We start from the raw sequence: 22,602 nt of genomic DNA on the forward strand, positions 1-22,602 counted from the left end.
TTTTTTTTTTTTTTTTTTTTAAGAGAAGCTTATCCTTTTTATCCTAAAATAAATTCTTGTGTTTTTTTTTTTGTTTTTTTTTTAGCTACTGTAAAATACTTTATCATTTTATACCTTTTCTTTTAAATCTTGGCACAAGAGTGAAACTGCGAGTACTTCAATAAAAATAAAAATTAAATTAAATGGTAGTTTAAAAAAAAAAAAAAAAAAAAAAAGTCTGAATATAATATGGATTCTATAATACGAGTGGAGAAACGTTTTGGATGAAAAATTAGACCTAAAAAAGGGACAAAAATATTTGTTTCAACCCCTTTTTTGTGCATTATTTCACTTTGAAGCTACACTTCGATTTACTTACCACTATATAAAGTTTTTTCTTCTCTTTTCTTTTTTTTTTAACACAAAAAGCACCCTGAAAACCCAGCATCGCATCTGGTTCTGAAATGACTAAAAACAGCACGATTTGTACATAGACAATAAACGCTGCCTTTCTAGCTTATGTTGAATGGGCGCAGCGCTCATTTCTGTGTCAATCTGCGACACCCATAAAAGTTTCTTTGTGTAAATGTCCTTCCTTATCCTGTAATCAATTTTGAATATTTAATAAATATATTTTTTTTTTTGTTAAAAGCTTCCTTGTTTTCGAAGACTTGCTCAAAAAAAAAAAAAAAAGACATTCCAGTATAAAGGCGAGTCCGAAGTCTTCTAATGAATTATTTTGGGGAAAAAAAAAAGTTCCCTTTGCCCCAGGGACTCAAAAGGGTTTAAGACGCAAGTCACGCAACTCCATAAAGTGCAATTCCGAAACAATGAGCGCTCACATTTCCATCCGCTAACTTGGCTCCGTGGTGGAGACAACACCTTTGGGCACAACGTCTTGCCCGCAAGTTCCATCCTGACTTTTCAAGCTTCAGACCAAGGAAAACTCCGCTTGGAAACTGGAACATCTCCTCGTCTTTGGACTGCATTTGGTCAACATGGAAATTTGGGTGCTGAAGTTGGTTCCGTTGCTGCCACCTAGTGATGGGTGGTGATACTTCATGTCCTTTCCCATGAACCTCTCGAGATTCCACCGTCTCCATTTCCTTTTTAACTCAGCTTGAACCTATGGTATTATAAAGAGAAAAAACAAAGGTATTATCAGCTAATGCCATCGTTACATAAGACTTTTGTTTCTTGAGTTTCTGGACTTTTCTTGTATTAAAAGAGGTACAGAGTGAAGTAGAAGTCCACCCTAACACTAAAATCCCTGCATTTACAGACATCAATGATCTAACACTAACCTATCTAGCTCTGTAAAGAAGAAATCAGCATACATACCTTTCTTTTTTAAGTCAATCCATCTGCGGCTTCGATGTGGAGGCGGGTTCAGAGGACACAGCCGACAACGGACGCCCTATAGTAAGTCTATGGGTGATGTCACATCCCATTTATTTCACAGCCATTGTTGGCTGTGTCCTCCTGCAGAGCTTCCGCCGCTGGAGACCGGATTGGCTTCAAAAAGTGTAAGTGTACCGAGTACAGGGCTAGATAGATTAGGGTTAGAAAATGGATGTCTTTGGATTTTAGACTTAGGGTGGACTTACTCTTTAATCTTCCCACTTTAACCACTTGAAGACCAGGCATTTTTTGTTAACATGTGAAAATCGAATTTTTTTTTGCTAGAAAATTAGTTAGAACCCCAAAAATGTTTTATATGTGTGTGTGTGTGTGTGTGTGTGTGTGTGTGTGTGTGTGTGTGTGTGTTTGTGTGTGTGTGTGTGTGTGTATATATATATATATATATATAATTATATATATAATTATATAATTTTTGTTTTTTACGCAGAGGCACTAGAGAATATATTGGTGGGTTTTGCAATTTATTTTTATGTCACATGGTATTTGCGCAGCAGTTTTTCAAACGCAAGTTTTGTGAAAAAATCGTTTTTTCTTTTTCAATTTTAATGCACAAAAACGCAATACATGACCCCATTTTTTTGCAAAATATAAAAGATGATGTCACGCCGAAGAAATAGATACCAAACATGTCATGCACGACGGCGACAAACGACGTAAATGTTGTTATCCATAGGCGACGATTTAAAAGCCTTTACAGGTTACCGCTTTAGATGTACAGAGGAGGTCTAGTGCTAGAACTACTGCCCACGATCTGGCGTCCACGGTGATATTTCACATATGTGGGACAATCGTGGTTTGCGCACGTGCGTGTGCAGGACCGACGCATGCGTTCGCCTTTGCACGCTAGCACGGGGGGGGGGGGTTAACGACGTCATCTCCTGTTGCTCGCCAATGTTTCTCGGGCTCACTATTTCCATTGGGTCCGATGGTGCGGCTGGCTGCTCCCATAGGCGTTTAAAGATTTAGAACTCTTCGATAGACTCTATGGCAAGGGTCTCAAAATGGCGGCCCTACAGCTGTTGCAAAACTACAAGTCCCATGAGGCATTGCAAGGCTGACAGTTACAAGCGTGACTCCCCCAGGCAGAGGCATGATGGGATTTGTAGTTTTGCAACAGCTGGAGGGCCGCCAGTTTGAGACCCCTGCTCTATGACCTTGGAGGACCGGAGCGAAACCGTGGTGTCATTTTTGATCCAGGCTGGAAGAAATTTTTTTTTTTATTATAAAGATCCAAAAAACTTTTTTCTTTTTTTTTTATCTTTTGCTTTTAAAAGGTGAAGAAGAGATTTGGGGTCTTTTTGACCACATACAGTGCCTTGCGAAAGTATTCGGCCCCCTTGAACTTTTTAACCTTTTGCCACATTTCAGGCTTCAAACATAAAGATATAAAATTTTTATTTTTTGTGAAGAATCACCAACAAGTGGGACACAATTGTGAAGTGGAACGAAATCTATTGGATTTTTGAAACTTTTTTAATTAATAAAAAAATTAAAAGTGGGGCGTGCAAAATGATTCGGCCCCCTTGCGTTAATACTTTGTAGAGCCACCTTTTGCTGCGATTACAGCTGCAAGTCGCTTGGGGTATGTCTCTATCAGTTTTGCACATCGAGAGACTGAAATTCTTGCCCATTCTTCCTTGCAAAACAGCTCGAGCTCAGTGAGGTTGGATGGAGAGCGTTTGTGAACAGCAGTTTTCAGCTCTTTCCACAGATTCTCGATTGGATTCAGGTTTGGACTTTGACTTGGCCATTCCAACACCTGGATACGTTTATTTGTGAACCATTCCTTTGTAGATTTTGCTGTATGTTTGGGATCATTGTCTTGTTGGAAGATAAATCTCTGTCCCAGTTTCAGGTCTTTTGCAGACTCCAACAGGTTTTCACCCAGAATGGTCCTGTATTTGGCTGCATCCATCTTCCCCCTCAATTTTAACCATCTTCCCTGTCCCTGCTGAAGAAAAGCAGGCCCAAACCATGATGCTGCCACCACCATGTTTGACAGTGGGGATGGTGTGTTGAGGGTGATGAGCTGTGTTGCTTTTACGCCAAACATATCGTTTTGCATTGTGGGCAAAATGTTTGATTTTGGTTTCATCTGACCAGAGCACCTTCTTCCACATGTTTGGTGTGTCTCCCAGGTGGCTTGTGGCAAACTTTAGACGAGACTTTTTATGGATATCTTTGAGAAATGGCTTTCTTCTTGCCACTCTTCCATAAAGGCCAGATTTGTGCAGTGTACGACTGATTGTTGTCCTATGGACAGACTCTCCCACCTCAGCTGTAGTTCTCTGCAGTTCATCCAGAGTGATCATGGGCCTCTTGGCTGCATCTCTGATCAGTCTTCTCCTTGTCTGAGCTGAAAGTTTAGAGGGACGGCCAGGTCTTGGTAGATTTGCAGTGGTCTGATACTCCTTCCATTTCAAAATGATCGCTTGCACAGTGCTCCTTGGGATGTTTAAAGCTTGGGAAATCTTTTTGTATCCAAATCTGGCTTTAAACTTCTCCACAACAGTATTACGGACCTGACTGGTGTGTTCCTTGGTCTTCATGATGCTCTCTGCGCTTTCAACAGAACCCTGAGACTATCACAGAGCAGGTGCATTTATACAGAGACTTGATTACACACAGGTGGATTCTATTTATCACCATCAGTCATTTAGGACAACATTGGATCATTCAGAGATCCTCGCTGAACTTCTGGAGTGAGTTTGCTGCACTGAAAGTAAAGGGGCCGAATAATTTTGCACGCACCACTTTTCAGTTTTTTATTTGCTAAAAAAGTTTAAAATATCCAATAGATTTCGTTCCACTTCACAATTGTGTCCCACTTCTTGGTGATTCTTCACAAAAAATTTAAATTTTATATCTTTATGTTTGAAGCCTGAAATGTGGCAAAAGGTTGAAAAGTTCAAGGGGGCCGAATACTTTCGCAAGGCACTGTATCTCTCCATAAAGAGGACCTGTCATCCTTATTTATATTACAAGTGATGTTTACATTCCTTGTAATAGGAATAAAAGTGATTAAAAAAAAGGGACAGTGTAAATATAAAAAAAACTTAAAATAAATATTAATAAAAAAAAAAACCAACAATTTAAAGCGCCCCATCTCTCTGTGCTTGTGCACAGAAACGAACGCACACGCATATGTAAATGGTATTCGAACCACACATGTGAGGTATCGCCACGAACATTAAAGCGAGAGCAATAATTCTAGTGCTAGACCTCCTCTGTAACTCTCAACAGCTATCCTGTACATTTTATAAAGTGTCGCCTATGGAGTTTTTTAAGTACCGTAATTTGTTGCAATTCCATAAGCATACAGAATTTTAAAGAATGACATGTTAGGTATCTATTTACTCGGCATAACATCATCTCTCATATTATATAAAAAAAAGTGTTAAATATTGTTTTATTATTTTTTTCTTATTCATTAAAATAATTTTTTTTCCCAAAAAATATAGTTTGCAAAACCGCTGCGCAAATACCGTGTGACATGAAAAATTGCAACAATTGCAATTTTATTCCCTAGGGCCTCTGCTTAAAAAAAAAAAATGTATAATGCTTGGGGAGTTATAAGCAATTTTCTAGCAATAATTACCGATTTAAACTTGTAAACAAAAAGTGCCAGAAAAAGCCTGGTCTTCAAGTGGCATGGGTAACCAGATGAGCTGTGGTCTATGGGAAAACCCATCAATTGTGTGTGAGGTTCCAAGGAATCCATATATTGAACACAAAGCAGGTCCTCTTTATGGAGAGTGAATATAAACGCCATGCATGGTGTGCCACTTACATCCAGAAGGTGTAACAAGTCCCCTACCTGCGATCCGGAGTTGGTGAAGAAAGGTACCATCTATGTTGTTTGTGGCTACCAGGCGTTTTGTAATCAAGTAACTCGTCAGCAGATTGCACAGCTAATATCTACACCACCCAGGGAGCATGCATGTCTAAAAGGATGCTTGGGATGTGTTTTTCATATACATGTTTACATTTCATATTCATACACCTCCTGTCTTAGCATGACAACACCGCTCCTCCATAGATAATAGACATATGCACTGCCGAAAAATTAGTTTGCTTTTGTTTTATTCCTTTTTAAAAAAAAACATTTTTTCATGTCATTCGTTATGATCGTAATTTGCAAATTCGAAAATTCGTAAATTCAAAAACCCGAAAATAAGAAAGACAATCCAAAAATGTGAAAAACTAACTAATGATAACTATTAAATTATAGGTATTGGAATTTCCTTTCAAATTTGGCTGTTCGAGAACGTAAGGAGTACGAATTTATCTGAAGCTACGAATTATCCGAAATAACAAATGCCAAATCTAAACGAATGGAACAGAACAAATTAATAATAAAGAATAATAAGAAAATGTATTTATTATTATTGTTATTTATTATCATTAATTTGTTACATTCCATTTGTTTAGATGCATTCGTTATTTCGGATAATTCGTAACTTTGGATAAATCCGTATCCGTTACGTTCGCTAACAGCCAAATTTGAAAGGAAATTCCAATACCTACAATTTAATAGTTATTTTTAGCTAGTTATTCTTTTGAATTTTCAGATTTTCTTTCTTATTTTTGGATTATTATTATTATTGTTGTTATTTATTATTATTAATTCATTACGTTTCATTCGTTTAGATATGGCATTTGTTATTTTGGATAATTTGTATTCGTTACATTCACTAACAGCCAAATTTGAAAAGAAATTCCAATACCTATAATTTAATAGTTATTTTTAGTTAGTTATTCTTTCAAATTTTCTTTCTTATTTTTGGATTATTATTATTGTTATTTATTATTATTAATTAATTATGTTCCATTTGTTTAGATACAGCATTCATTATTTTGGATAATTCATAACTTTTGATCAATTTGTATTCTTATAACTCGCTAATAATAATAACTATTACTAACTTTTAAATTATAGGTATTGAAATTTAATTTCAATAGTGGCTGTTAGTGAAACTTTTCATTATTATTATTTATTATTATTAATTTGTTATATTCCATTTAATTAGATGCAGCATTATTTATTTTGGATAAATTCGTATTCGTTACGTTCACTAACAAAAAATTTTCAAGGAAATTCCAATACCTATAATCTAATAATTAGTAATAGTTATTTCAGATTTTCGGGTTTTTGAATTTCAGAATTTAGGAATTTTCAAATTTACAAATTTTTAAATTTACTAATTTTTTCAAATTTACAAATGTTCAAATTTACAAATTTTCAAATTTACGAATTTATATATTTTTTGAATTGACAAATTTCCAAATTTTTCGAATTTACTAATTTTCGAATTTATGAATTAACACATTTTTTTTAATTTATGAATTTTTCGCATTTATAAATTTACAGATTTCTGAATTTTCTAAATTTACGATTTTTCCAATATTAAAATGTATGAATATTCAAATTTATTAATTCCGAAAAAATTCAGGTTTTTGTTAACTTGGATATTTCATAATTAACGAATTTGTTGAAAATCGGTCAAAAACTAATTTGGAACGAAACGCATTGCACATGTCTAATAGATAAACCACAGTGAGTAAGCGTTGTGACCTTAGGACAGGAAGTATGTTATTATGTTATTATTGGCAGGATCATCAGGTAAAAAATAATGGAAAAAACTAAACAAAAAGACGACACCACATTTAAAGGACTGCTAAGCCGCAATAAATTGCATTTTATAGTTTAGACACACTTTAAACGTTTATTTAATTTTTTTGTAGTTTTATAAACAGAATTTCCATTACCTCTCCATTCAGGAAGCAATACAGAACTGCCACTACAAAGCCCTGAAAAAAAAAGCAGGATTAAACACGATGAGGATGGACACTGTACTTCGTCAAAGAACAAAGATACATACATTGCTTTTTTATGATACATTTCCTTTATTTTTAATTTTAAATTCAAAAATGCGTAAATTTCTGAAAATTCAAAAATTCGGAATTCGAAAATCCTGAAATCCAAAGATTCAGAAACCCAAAAATTCTAATTAACCACTTCCCTACCCACCCATAGTCATATGCCCCCGATCCTGGGTGGGGGTCATATGACGCCCTCCCATTCCCGACCGCCTAGGGGGCGCGCGCTGTCCACCCGGCACCCCCGTTTGCCCGGGAACACAGCAGGACCGTGGATCTGTGTATACAGAGGAACACCGATTGGTCTCCTCCCCTTCTGAGTACCCCCCCCCCCCCACAGTTAGAATCATTCCCATAGGGAACATATTAACCCCTGCAGTGCCCCCTGGTGTTAACCCCTTCCCTGCCAGTCACATTTACACAGTAATCAGTGCAATTTTATAGCACCGATCGCTGTGTAAATGTGAATGGTCCCAAAAATGTGTCAAAAGTGTCTGATATGTCCGTCACAATGTCGCAGTCACGGAAAAAAAAAAAATCGCAGATCGCCGCCATTACTATTAAAAAAAAAAAAAACATAAATATATCCCCTATTTTGTAGACGCTATAACTTTTGCGCAAAGCAAACTTATTGCGATTTGTTTTACCAAAAATATGTAGAAGAATACGTATCGGCCTAAACTGAGGGAAAAATTCGTTTTTTTTTTTTAAATGGGATATTTATTATAGCAAAAAGTAAAAAATATTGTGTTTTTTTTCAAAATTTTTGCTCTTCTTTTGTTTATAGCGCAAAAAATAAAAACCGCAGAGGTGATCAAATACCTCCAAAAAAAAAGCTCTATTTGTGGGAAAAAATTACGTCAATTTTGTTTGGGTACAATGTCGCACGACCGCGCAAATGTCATTTAAAGTGAAGCAGTGCCGAATCGCAAAAAGTGCTCTGGCAAAGGAAGGGGGTAAAATCGTCCGGAGCTGAAGTGGTTAATAACTTACTAATAATAACTATTAAATTGTAGGTATTGAAATTACCTTTCAAATTTGGCTGTTAGTGAACGTAACAAATACAAAATCTGAAGTTACGAATGCTGCATCTAAGCAAATAGATTGGAACTGATTAATAATAAATAATAATAGAAAGTTATTATTATTGTTATTTATTATGAATTCATTTTTAATTCTTTGTTCCATTCGTTTAGATACGGCATTCCTTATTACAGAGAATTCTTAACATCAGATAAATTCGTATTCATTACGTTCACTAACAGCCAAATTTAAAAGGAAATTTCAATACTTATAATTTAATAGTTAGTAATAGTTAAGTTATTAGTTATTATTTCAGATTTTTGAATTTTCGGGTTTTTGAATTTTCGTTCTTATTTTCTTTTTTGTTCTTCTGAATTTTCGGTATTTTCATTTTTTTTTGTATTTTGGAATTTCTGAAATTTCAAATTTCCGGAATTTACGAAATTTCAAATTTACAAAATTTAAAATTTACAAAATTTCAAATTTACAAAATTTCAAATTTACGAAATTTCAAATTTACGAAATTTCAAATTTACGAATTAGTCGAAATTCCTTAAAAAACGAATTCGGAACTAAACGAATTGCACACGTCTACCTCATATAGAGAAGATGTTTATGATACAGGAGCCCCTACAAGAGCTACGTGACCCGTAGGGGTCGATTTAGTAAAGGCAAACTGTAGTTGCTCCAAAGCTTAGTAAATTATATAAAACTTTTCAAAGAGTACCCAATCACGTGCAAGGGAAAAAAAAAAAGCATTTTTCTTGCACATGATTGGATGATGGAAGTCAGCAAAGCTTCCCCTCATTTAGGCCCGGTTCACATATGTGCGGCTGCGGGTGGCAGTCTGGGGTTTCCGGTGCGTTTCTTTTCACTGGTTCTGATGCGATTCAGGTGCACGTTTTCCTGATTTCGCACCTGAACCAGGACCAAAAAACGCACATGACTCTGTTTGTAATCGCAGCCGTCTCGGATATGTGTGAACCACTTCCACTGAGAGCCAATCACAAGTCATTGTGAATTGGACGCGGTTTAAAACGCCTCCAATTCGCATACACGTGAACCCAGCCTTACTAGACTCCGGAGCAACTGCCCTTGCAGAGTGCACAGTCTGTTTGCCTTTAGTAAATCAACCCCCATCGGGGGAGATTTCCTAAAACCTGAGCACTCAGAATCTGATGCAGCTGCGCACGGTAGCCAATCAGCTTCTATCTTAAACTGCAGTCTGTTCACATAATTTGTAATAAAAACATATTTGCCATTCTGAAGCTTCCCTCCAACCACTTTGCATATTTTATATATTCTGTGATTTCTGTACTTGCCAAATATGCTGCAGAAATCTCCCTCCACTGAGTCCTGCCGCTGTCAATCAAATGCAATGATGCAGGAGACGGGGGGGGGGGGGAGGGGCGAGGCCGAGTCCTGCTGTTAGTATCAATGGACGCAGCAGCAGGAGACAGGAGCGCGCCCACATGAGTGCCCCGAGGGAGAGCGGCACCCGAGAAGAGGAGGAGCCAGGAGCGCCGCTGAGGGATATCAGAAGAGGGGGATCGGGGGCCACTTTGTGCAAAACCAACTGCGCAGAGGAGGGAACTATGACGTGTTTGTTTTTTTAACCGCTTTCAGCCCTGGACCATTTTGCTGGCCAAAGACCGGAGCACTTTTTGCGATTCAGCACTGCATCGATTTAACTGACAATTGCGCGGTCGTGCGACGTGGCTCCCAAACTAAATTGACGTCCTTTTTTTCCCCACAAATAGAGCTTTCTTTTGGTGGTATTTGATCACCACTGTGGTTTTTATTTTTTTGTGGTATAAACAAAAAAAGAGCAACAATTTTGAAAAAAAATACATTATTTTGTACTTTTGCTATAATAAATATCCCCCAAAAATATATATACATTTTTTTTTTCCCTCAGTTTAGGCCAATACGTATTCTTCTACATATTTTTTGGTAAAAAAAAAATTGCAATAAGCGATTATTGATTGGTTTGCGCAAAAAGTTATAGCATTTACAAAATAGGGGATCGTTTTATTGCATTTTTATTAACAATATTTTTTTTTTACTAGTAATGGCGGCGATCAGCGATTTTTTTTATTGTGACTGCGACATTATGGGGACACATCAGATATTTTTGATTCACTTTTGGGACCATTGCCATTTATACAACAATCAGTGCTATACAAATGCCCTGATTCCTGTGTAAATGACACTGGCAGTGAAGGGGTTAACCACCAGGTGGCAGTGCAGGGGTTAAGTGTGTCCTAGGGAGTGATTCTAACTGTGGGGGGGGGGGGCTACACCTCACATGACAGCGATCACTGCTCTAGATGACAGGAAGCCGTGATCTCGGTCATGACACAAGGCAGAACGGGGAAATGCCTTGTTCACATAGGGAATTCCCTTTCTGAGGCTCTGTGACACGATCGCGGGGAGACTCATTGTCCGCTGGCCCCGCGGGCGCGGTTAAGCTGTACGCGGCGGGCGCGCGCCTGCTATTCCTGGTTTTTAAAGGGGATGTACAGGTACGCACATTTGCCCACCGCTGCCACTGTGCGTATATCGGCGTGCGGCGGTTGGCAAGTGGGTAAGAAAAAAAAAAAACACACATGGTGCAACTATCTGAGGCCAAACTCCAGCATTCCCATGCCATTCCCATTGCAGTTGCAGCGGTGGATGGAGTTGGAGCTTAAAGGCAGCGGTGATGTCAGCGCTAGGCTTGAGCACTGCATTATGGGAAGAGGTCACATGCTTCCCATACCCAGAAGTACCAGGGATTTTGCAGCTACAGATAAAGAAGACATTTTTGGAGTGGTAAATACAAGGCGTTTAGGGAAAGGTGGGCTTCTTCTTTGGGTCTCTTTAAGCCCTTGTATTCACGGTCGGACACTCCGACGGAAAATGTCAGATCGGGCCGTGTTGTCGGATAATCCGACCGTGTGTGGGCTCCATCAGACTGTTTCCGTCGGAATACCCAACCGACAAAGTTTTAGAGCTGGGCTATAAAATTTTCCAACAACATGATCCGATCGGACTTTGTCCGATCGTTTGTAGAGAATTCCGATCGGATAAAGTGCCACGCATGCTCAGATCAAATTCCTAGACCAAAGCTATTGGCTACTAGCCGCAACGTAGTCCCGTCGTAACGAAATAACGTCATCACGTTATGTACGATCAGATTTTCGGACAACTTTGTCCGACCGTGTGTATGCAACACCAATTTCGGACAAAATTCGTCTGACAAAATTCTACGGATTTTGTTGTCGGAACGTCCGACCATGTGTACAAGGGCTAAGAGTTGCCCGTTGGAAAAAGCTGTGAAATACTCAAATTCAATAGCGCTATTGATTAGCATCATGCACAATAATTGTATACATTGCATGAACTCCCAATCTTCCTGTACTCTATGGAAATCTTGTTCAGACCCGATACGTTGTTTATTGTTGCATCTGCAACTCAAGTGATAATCCGTGTTGTAGCAGATAAAGAACGACTTCATTTCTAAGGGGTCTGTTTGGGGTTTCACTCCGACCCCTCAGCCAATTAGGACAGTCGCACGTCAATCAAAAACATCACCATCTTCTGATATTAGGCTAATATCAGCCTGAAGGGTCACGTTTATGAGCTTACCGGATCTTCTTCTGCCAATTAAGAGAAAACCCGGAGCTGGCTGCAGCTCAGGAAGAAATATTCTGCTTAGCTTTGAAGATAACGGAAGCGTAAATGGAACTTGTATTTTATTTATAATGACAGCTCCAGAGCGCCCAACTCCAATGCAGGAGAATGTGCTTTAACACAAGATCGAGCGCGCTGGTCTCAAGGACCTCTGTTTTGGTATCTGCATCTGCTGTGCACAACCCACATAAAAAAATAATAATAATAATAATAATTTTTTAATTTATTTAATTTCTTTTGAGTTTTGCTAAATACCCGCAATATTGATGATGAACCCATAAACAAACCCCAGCAATGGTGTCAGTGACTATAATAATAACCCCCTACACTAGTGTCAGTGACTACAATAATTACCCCCACAGCATTACTGATAGTGTCTGTAATGTTAACCCAAAATATTGATGCCATTGACTGCAATTATAACCCCCAACATTGGTGTAAGTTACTGTAATAACCCCCAATATTGATGTCATTGACTGCAATAATAACCCCCAACATTAGTGTCAGTGACTAGAATAATAACCCCCAACATTGGTGTCAGTGACTATAATAACCCCCAACATAAATGTTAGTGACTATAATAATATCCCCCAACATTAGTGTTATTGACTATAATAATAACCCCCAACATTGGTGTCAGTGACTATAATATTAACTCCCAATATTGATGTTACTGACCTCAATAATAACCCCCCAGCATTGGTGTCAGTGAATACCAGAATATTGGTGTCAGTGACTATAATAATAACCCCCGATATTAGTGTATATGACTATAATAATGACCCCCAACATTAGTGTATGTGACTATAATAATAACCTCCAACATTAGTGTATGTGACTATAATAATAACCACCAAGCATTGGTGTCAGTGAATACAGTACAAACCCCAACATTAGTGTTTGTGACTATAATAATAACCCCCAACATTGGTGTCAGGGACTATAATAATAACCCCCGATATTAGTGTATGTGACTATAATAATAACCTCCAACATTAGTGTATGTGACTATAATAATAACCTCCAACATTAGTGTTAGTGACTATAATAATAACCCCCAACATTGATGTCAGTTACTTTAATATTAACCCTAAATATTGATGTTATTGACTGCAATAATAACCACCAAGTATTGGTGTCAGTGAACACAGTACAAACCCCAACATTAGTGCCAGTGACTACAATAATAACCCCCAACATTAGTGTCTGTGACTATAATAATAACCCCCAACATTGGTGTCAGGGACTATAATAATAACCCCCGATATTAAGTGTATGTGACTATAATAATAACCTCCAACATTAGTGTTAGTGACTATAATAATAACCTCCAACATTAGTGTTAGTGACTATAATAATAACCCCCGATATTAGTGTTAGTGACTATAATAATAACCCCCAACATTGATGTCAGTTACTGTAATATTAACCCTAAATATTGATGTTATTGACTGCAATAATAACCACCAAGTATTGGTGTCAGTGAATACAGTACAAACCCCAACATTAGTGCCAGTGACTACAATAATAACCCCCAACATTAGTGTCTGTGACTATAATAATAACCCCCGATATTAAGTGTATGTGACTATAATAATAACCTCCAACATTAGTGTTAGTGACTATAATAATAACCTCCAACATTAATGTCTGTGACTACAATAATAACCCCCAACATTGGTGTCAGGGACAATAATAATAACCCCCACAGCAATGTTGTCAGTTACTGTAATCTTAATCCCCAATACTGATGTAATTTACTGCAATAATAGCCCCCAAGCATTGGTGTCAGTGAATACAGTACAAACCCAAACATTAGTATCAGTGACTACAATAATAACCCCCAGCCTCCAACATTAGTGATTATAATAATAACCTCCGATATTGATGTCAGTGACTACAATCAAAACCCCCCCAACGGTGTTCACTGTGACTGCAAAAATTACCCCAAATACTGGCATCAGTGACTACAATAATAACCCCCGGCATTGGGCTTTCCTAAAACATACCACTCACCTTTAGAACTTCATAAAGAAGTATAGCCCAGATAAGGGTTAATGAGAGGCATGCAGTGTGTTGCAGTGAAAAGTAACGATGGCTACATAGGGCTGAATATGGGATTTACAGAGATCTAGAGAGTCTATGCTTAGTATACAATGCATGTATGCTGCAGTCCTTGTATTACTACTGGGCTACTCCGCAACCAGCAAGTGTTGGAGGCTGTTCTCATGTCACCCCTCTCTCAGTATCCACAACATAGGTGTGTGCACCTCAAAGCTCAAACACATGTGTGTGTGTATATACAGTGTATATATATATATATATATATATATATATATATATATATATACACACACACACACACACACACACACACACACTACCACATCCCATTTACCGCATGTCAAGATGCTCCCTGTGGACTTGTATGTAAAAGAGGAAACTCAGGGGCCCTCTGACTCTCAGATTCACATACAAGCCCACCGCTTTCAACCGGCAGCTCAGAGTATGGCCTGCCCCCACATTGTGTGTATGAGCACGGTTAAGCAGGGCAGGGAGGGAGGGGCTGTACCAGGCTGGGCAGGGGTGCTGAGCAGAGAGTGCACTGCTTGGGGGAACGAGTTCACACTGACACCCTGTGTAGGTGAAACCAGAAACCCAGAGGTTTACTGAATTACCTACACAGGGTGACGCGGCAAGTGCTTTCCCCCCAGCAACACAGTGACTATAAAGACTAATGCCCCGTACACACGATCAGAAATTCGGCCAGCAAAAGACCGATGAGAGTTTTTGGTTGGAAAATGCGACTGTGTGTAGGCTCCATCAGACTTTTGCTGGCTGAATTCCCGCAAGCAAAAGATTTAGAGCGGCTTCTCAATTTTTCGGTCGGAAAAAGTTCCGATCGGAAATTCCGATCATCTGTACAAATTCCGACTAGAAAATTCCTACGCGTGCTCGGAAACAACTCAATGCATGCTCAGAAGCATTGAACTTCGTTTTCTCGGCTCGTCGTAGTGTTGTACGTCACCGCATTCTTGGTGGTTGAAAGTTCAGGGAACTTTTGTATGACACGTGTGTATGCAAGCCAAGCTTGAGCGGAATTCCGTCGGAAAAAAAAACATCCAAGCTTTTTCCGACGGAAAATCCGCTCGTATGTACGCGGCATTACACTAGCCAATATTTTTAGTTGTTAACTTTAAGTGGGCCCTGTTTAGTAAAGACAAAATTGGAGTGGGTGTTAATCTTTGATAACAGCAACATCTAGCAAGGGAAGTATGGCAAACTTGGGTTCCGTTGTGGGGAGGAGCGGGGATTAATGAAAGGGTTGACTTGTGCCTCATAATGAGTGGAAGCTTATTTAACCCACTGGTGTGCATGTATCAGTTTCAATTAGACCAGCCTTTCACAAACATTTCAACACAACAAAAGAAACTTTTCAATACCTTTTCAACCCTGAAATAACTTTCTGGTCTCATGGAACCCATGCTGAAAATTACTATTTGTACTACTCATTGTACATTAATGTGATGGTCAGTGGGAAAAATGCCCCTCATACTTGTGGTCATTCGGATGAATTAAACTCACTAAAAAATATAAAATGTAATATAATATAAAATAAAATTGTACAAATTTTCCAGCTTGCTGGCTAGTATTTAAAACCAACGAGAAACCTTGATGGACTGTATAGTAAAATCAATAGTAAAATCAATAAATAATAAAGTGCTGGGGGTTAATCCTTATTAAATAGTGAATGCAAAGTGAATATAAATTTTCCAGCCTGCTAGTTAGTAAATGCAATAAAACTGTACGGTCCACTCAAATTAGGTAAAGGTGAATAGATAAATATTTAAATAAATAATTAGTGAAACTATCATGAATCAATCAATACTCAATAGTGAAAACTACTAAAATTGCTTGTGACTGTGATTGTAGCACAACCAAATTAATAGACACAAGGGGAACAATCAAAACTATATAAACGTGAATACTGGTGGGATGGTGGGTGTAAACACACTGTGTCAAATCTCAAAACATGCCAAAAATACCACAATATAAAAATAGAAAAAATAGAAAATTAAATACAGATAAGAAATAAAAAATAGAAGATTAAAAAATTTAGTCCAGAAAGTAAAAAGTAAAAAAATCTTGCGGTGACAAGTCTAATGTGAAAGTCCAATTGAATAAAGTTTAAAATTAATATTTAAACATGAAACGATTATTTGGTGGTGAAAAAGGTAAGTGAAGAAAGTGACTTCGATATTCGTTCGCAGTGAACGTTTGCAGTGAACGTTTGCAGTGAACGTTTATGGATTTTGCTCTCACCAGAGATATGACCCCGTCCGGGGTGGATCAGCCTCCACAGTATAAGCCACTGTGTCGCTTCTTGGGCTGTCTCTGCTATGCTGCTGGGGAGATCCTTCGTTCTTCCGTGGGGATGTTGTACCTCGTTTACATGTGATAGAAAAGAGGACTGCCCATGGTGTAGTATGTTTGAAACTCAGTTTATTTGAAACAACCTTAAAAATACTCACATTTAGTACGAAAAAAACACGTATTGTATTAAAATGACGTCTGAATGACGAAATGCGTAGGGCGTGGCCAGATACGTACACCTTCAGCACAAACGGCGTGTCAGCCGAGTGGATGTTCCGAACGCTTTTAATACAATACGTGTTTTTTTCGTACTAAATGTGAGTATTTTTAAGGTTGTTTCAAATAAACTGAGTTTCAAACATACTACACCATGGGCAGTCCTCTTTTCTATCACATGTAAACGAGGTACAACATCCCCACGGAAGAACGAAGGATCTCCCCAGCAGCATAGCAGAGACAGCCCAAGAAGCGACACAGTGGCTTATACTGTGGAGGCTGATCCACCCCGGACGGGGTCATATCTCTGGTGAGAGCAAAATCCATAAACGTTCACTGCAAACGTTCACTGCGAACGAATATCGAAGTCACTTTCTTCACTTACCTTTTTCACCACCAAATATTCGTTTCATGTTTAAATATTAATTTTAAACTTTATTCAATTGGACTTTCACATTAGACTTGTCACCGCAAGATTTTTTTACTTTTTACTTTCTGGACTAAATTTTTTAATCTTCTATTTTTTATTTCTTATCTGTATTTAATTTTCTATTTTTTCTATTTTTATATTGTGGTATTTTTGGCATGTTTTGAGATTTGACACAGTGTGTTTACACCCACCATCCCACCAGTATTCACGTTTATATAGTTTTGATTGTTCCCCTTGTGTCCATTCATTTGGTTGTGCTACAATCACAGTCACAAGCAATTTTAGTAGTTTTCACTATTGAGTATTGATTGATTCATGATAGTTTCACTAATTATTTATTTAAATATTTATCTATTCACCTTTACCTAATTTGAGTGGACCGTACAGTTTTATTGCATTTACTAACTAGCAGGCTGGAAAATTTATATTCACTTTGCATTCACTATTTAATAAGGATTAACCCCCAGCACTTTATTATTTATTGATTTTACTATTGATTTTACTATACAGTCCATCAAGGTTTCTCGCTGGTTTTAAATACTAGCCAGCAAGCTGGAAAATTTGTACAATTTTATTTTATATTATATTACATTTTATATTTTTTAGTGAGTTTAATAATGTATAGCGCCACATCTATTCTCCTTCTTTCACCTATTTTACTGTTCCATCCATCTGGATGGAAACATAATAGAGGCTGCTCTTACCTATATTACACTACATACTCTCTGTATAACAGATTCCATAGCGCACCCTATCCCTCTGTTTTAATTCGGATGAATTACCCCCTTACAGATAGCTAAAAAGATAAATATTGTAAGTGAGAACTTATCTGAGAGGCAGAAACTGCTCATTGCTCTTGGAACCCCTAGTAACCTCTGGAGGAACCCTACTTGAGAAACCCTGAGCTAGACTTTTTCTTTGAAGGATTATACACCAGCATTGAAACACATTGCACAACAATGCAACATGATCATTTTGCTTTGTTGGGAAACTAAGCAATAGGACATTGCCTGTGTGTATACGTTGGGACTACTTTGGGCAACGTCGCCCCCAATGCAGTTCAACCAGGCTGGTGTGAAGAAGCCCTAAAAACAAATGTAACAATAATAACAGTGTCCCTTTCTACCTTAAAGAGACATCTATAAGCTTGAGGGTCACCATCCCTGCATTCTTACCTGGAAGGATCCAAGAATGAGCTCGAAGACTAGCTTGACTTCCACCTTAAAGTTGTCGGGGAAGAAGGCGAACATAATATAATGAACTCCGAAGAGGGGAATTAGCAGAAGAGTTGACTTCGCCAGCCTCCTGCAGAAAGAGAATTTGTGTCACATCATGAGGCAGTCACTGGAGTCACGGAAACCAGGTAGAGGCATTACAGTCACATTATATCTACACCACACTCTTCACCGTAATTGCCGGTACACCCGAGGCGTAAAATAGGTCTCCAAGCCTTGGAATGACAGCTGTGTTATTTTCTGTTTACAACAGAATATTAACCATTATCTTCTCAGGGAACAAAACCATTTTCTTCTTATGAAGTGATAATTTAGCCAATTCCAAAATAGAATGCTTTTTAGAAAATCACCCATTTTTCCAGAGTGATTATGGCTGATGTCAACAACTGAGATTTATAGGGAGGCGATATGCATGAACATGAGAGAGGAGGAACATTTCAAATGCCTTGAGAAAATGCAAATGTCTGGTGGAGTTGTCAAACTAAGTTAGGCCATGTGCCATCTGGTTAAAGGGGTTTTTCATCTTCAGTTATATATAGCACCACCCCAGCAGGGGCCACTAAATTTGGCTGGTTATCTCCAACACATTGGGCTCCCTCCAGGTCCACCTGCCCCTCATCTATCCATTTAATGCATGTGCTTCCATTGTGGAGACGCTTACAAACAAATTCATTAGCTTTAGGACTGCAAGCATACACAGGGTACCGTGAAGAGGCCTTGCAGCTTATACATGCATTTGCAAATGTGTGCTAACTAAACCCCTGTTTTTAACGCAGACTGTTGGACAGGTTAATTTGGTCAGTTAGCAGACTGGTTGGTGAGTTCAGCTATGGTATGCTCTGTCTTTGTTTTTCATGTGTTTGCCCTTCCATGTGCTCCTTGCTATGAAGGCCAGTTATAGGTGGGGGCACGGACCTTTTGGTTTGTTATCTCCCAAACAGTGCAGACGCTACCAGCTACCCAAGAAACAGTCCATTCACTCCGGCTCCAAAAAGCAGTCTAAGCCCCTGTACACACGGTCAGAGATTTCGACAACCAAATCCGTCGGATTTTGTCCGTCGGATCTTGTCCGAAACTGTTGCATACACACGGTCGGACTAAGTTGTCGAAAAATGCGATCATTCAGAACGTGATGACGTAATTTCGTTACGATGGGACTACGTTCAGGCTAGTAGCCAATAGCTTTGATGTAGGAATTTGATCTGAGCATGCGTGGCACTTGGTCCGATCAAAATTCTCTACACATGATCGGAGTATGTCCGATCGAACCAGTTGGTCGGAAAATATTTCCAACAAGTTGGAAAATTGGGTCCGACGGATATTCCGACATAATCAGTCCAATGCATACCACACACAGTCGGATTATCCGACAACACGGTCCGATAGGACACATTCCGTCGGATTCTCCGACCGTGCGTACAAGGGCTAAGGGTTGTCTTCAGATTTTTTGCTGCAAAATCTCGTAACAGAATAGGGATTGGGGCTCAGCTGTAGATAGTGAACAGAGGGCATTCTTTCTAGCAGAAGAAGTAGTGGCTAATAGTGAACGGTCCAATGCCCTGCAATGGAGGACCATGGGGCAATTCTTTGGGCATCTGGTTACCCTGTGCCAGCGTGCAACTATTGGTACCCAGTGTAGCGTCCAGCACACGTGGATCAACTTAAGGTGATATCGCAGTCATATCCTAATGGAGGCTAAATGTACTCTAACCCCCATTCTAAGCCTATACCCTTCAAAAGTAAAGATGTGCATCCTTAACTATTCTGAAGCTGTTCCAGTCCGGTCACATGACAGGCTTCCAGCGCTGGCTGCAATGTAGTGGAGGGACAGCTGTCAATGGATGCCCCATAGTAAGCCTATGGAACGCCTCTACACTTAAGCCGACGCTGGAAGCCGATCATGTGACCGGACCAGAGCAGCTTCAGAAGAAGTATAGACATCTTTTCTTTAACAGGGTAGATAGAATAGTGTTAATATGGGGGTGGGAGTATATTTAGGACACAACCCAGTAAGTATGTTGGCACCTTTCAGGGCTTGATCCATTGTGGTGTTTTTCTGCGCTCCGCTCTGAGCAAAGTCCATTTGAGCCTTTGATTCTAGCACCTCTGAGGCTTCCTAGAATAGCTATTCAGTCCATGGGCTACCTGGCAGCAGTAGCCCCTGCACCTCTGAAATCTTCCTGGAGAGAGGGAACCCAGCTCTCCAATGTCTCAAACTATTTATCTGCTCTCCAACCCCCTTCTGAACACTTGCACTCGAAGGATTAGCTAGACCCTAATAATTACGCAGGCTGGTTGATTTAAAACTCCCACCCTAAATTCTGGAAGCTTCTTCCAGAGGCAGGGGGAAGAAATCAAACTCCCAGCCTGTGAGACACTGAACAAGACAGACCAAACAATCCAGACCAAACAACTGCTCCCTTGATTACAGAAGGACCTAAAGCTAAAATTGCCTAGCAGCCTACACTAGGAGGGTGATACATATTTGGCAGAAGACCTTTCTGCTTGAAGGTTAATTATGACCCTCCTCTGGCCTCAGAAATAAATTGCATTTAAAGGATAAGTCGAATGTGATGTTCCAGTAACAGGGTCTGGTGGGCCGAGTCACCTTCTGGCTAGGTCTACAATACTAAATAGAAAACTGAACAAGAAGTAAAATGGGCTAAGTGAGCGACCTTCTTTAAAAGCTGGTGTAGGTGTGCTGACCGGTGAAATAAGAACACCTCTCATTGGAATCCCAGAGGGATAAACTGTGAGCTGCTTTAACTAACTCTTAACACTAAAAACCTAAATACACTATATGGTCAAATGTATGTGGACCTTCTTCCAAATGAGTTCAGGTGTTCCTAATGATGACTACTGTTATTGCTACAGAATACAAAGACATTTTAGACATGAACAGCTGTGCTCTTCCAACCTTTTGATGAAGGCCATTTTCTGTTCCAACATGCTGTGCCCCTGTGTACAAAACCAGCTCCATAAAGACATGGTATGACCAGTTTGGAGGAAACTCAATTGTCCTCCACAGAGCCCTGACCTCGACACCTTTGGGGAGTAATGGAATGCGAATTGTGAGTCAAGTTTTCTCATCCAACAACATCATCTGACCTCAATCCTACTGAGCATCTTTAGGGTGTAATAGAATGCCAGTTGTTTGCCAGATCTCATCCAACATTAGTACCTATCCCCAACCCTACTGAACACCTGTAGGGTGCAACAAAATACCAATTGGGATCAAATCTTCTTATCCAACATCAGTAATTGATCTAACAAATGTTATTTTTGCACAAATTACCACTTAAACACTCTACAATCTTGCAGGAGGCCCTCCCAGAAGACTTGAGTCTGATATAGCCACAAAGGAGAGCCAACTTCATATCAATGGCCATGTCTTTGGGATGGGAACAACAAACTCATATAGGAATGATAATTTAGTGTTGACAAACCTTTGGCTATATAATGTAGATCTAATCAGCAGTCAACAAAAAAAGCAACAGCAACTTAAATCCTTATAGCGGAGGTCCACCCTAAAGTGGACCTTCTGCTCCTTGGAATCCTCCCCCCCTCCGGTGCCACAATTGGCACCTTTCAGGGGGGAGGGGGGTGCAGGTACCTGTACAGTACAGGTATCTGCACCCACATCCGGCGTAGATTCTGCAGAAGGTACGCCCCTTTCCGCAGAATCTACGCCCCTTTCCGAAAGTCCCCCGCTGCCTGCTGGGAAACACACGGATCCCAGAGACAGCGGGGACCATCCTTATTGCGCAGCGGGACTCGCGCATGCGCAGTAGGGAAGCGGGAAATGAAGCCGAAAGGCTCCACTTCCTGATTCCCATACCCAAGATGGCGGCGGCAGCACCCGAGAGACGATCGAGAGATCGGCTTCGGGTGCCGACATCGCGGGGGTAAGTGTCACTATTTTAAAAGTCAGCAGTTGCAGTATTTGTAGCTGCTGGCTTTTAAAAAAAAAAAACGGCGGAACTCCCGGCGGACTCCCGCTTTAATTTCCTGATTTTTTTGGGGGTCATGAACATAGCTGGTTAAATGGTGGTGTGACAATTACAGAGTCAATTACAGAGTTAAAAAAAAAAAGGTGCGGAGGTAACTGATCACCTCTTCATTGCCTGTCAAATGCCTTAGGGCTAGTTTACACTTGAGGTTGGGGGCTCATTTTTAGCCAGAACTAGGCCCCCCCCACCCAACTATCCCCCTTGAGCTGCAAAGGCAGCTGGACGGGGGTTGTACACACCCCTGATGAAAGGGTCTTGCGTGAGAACATTCTGCTGTGATGTGATCTCTTTGAGGGCCGGTTCAAACTGGGAATCACACAGAAACGCGCTGCATGTTCCTATGAGCTTTACATGTAGT

At 39.5% G+C, this 22,602-nt stretch overlaps 1 protein-coding gene across 2 annotated transcripts in view; it reads right to left on the reverse strand.

Annotated features, from left to right (window-relative positions):
• Positions 1 to 201: 201 nt before the first annotated feature.
• Positions 202 to 22,602, reverse strand: part of VIPR1 (vasoactive intestinal peptide receptor 1) — a 440,205-nt gene continuing 417,804 nt past the window's right edge. For both annotated transcript variants that reach the window (XM_077490661.1, XM_077490660.1), the window contains exons 11-13: positions 18,175 to 18,304; positions 7,171 to 7,212; positions 202 to 1,105 (exon numbers count right to left, since the gene is read on the reverse strand). In XM_077490661.1, coding sequence (XP_077346787.1) covers positions 911 to 1,105; positions 7,171 to 7,212; positions 18,175 to 18,304 — 367 coding nt within the window. In that variant the 3' untranslated portion in view covers positions 202 to 910. The remainder of the gene's footprint in view (positions 1,106 to 7,170; positions 7,213 to 18,174; positions 18,305 to 22,602) is intronic.

This window comes from Lithobates pipiens, unplaced genomic scaffold (genome assembly GCF_037356315.1).
Source record: "Lithobates pipiens isolate NorthernLeopardFrog02 unplaced genomic scaffold, aLitPip1_a1.2 Scaffold_19, whole genome shotgun sequence".
Taxonomy (NCBI): domain Eukaryota; kingdom Metazoa; phylum Chordata; class Amphibia; order Anura; family Ranidae; genus Lithobates; species Lithobates pipiens.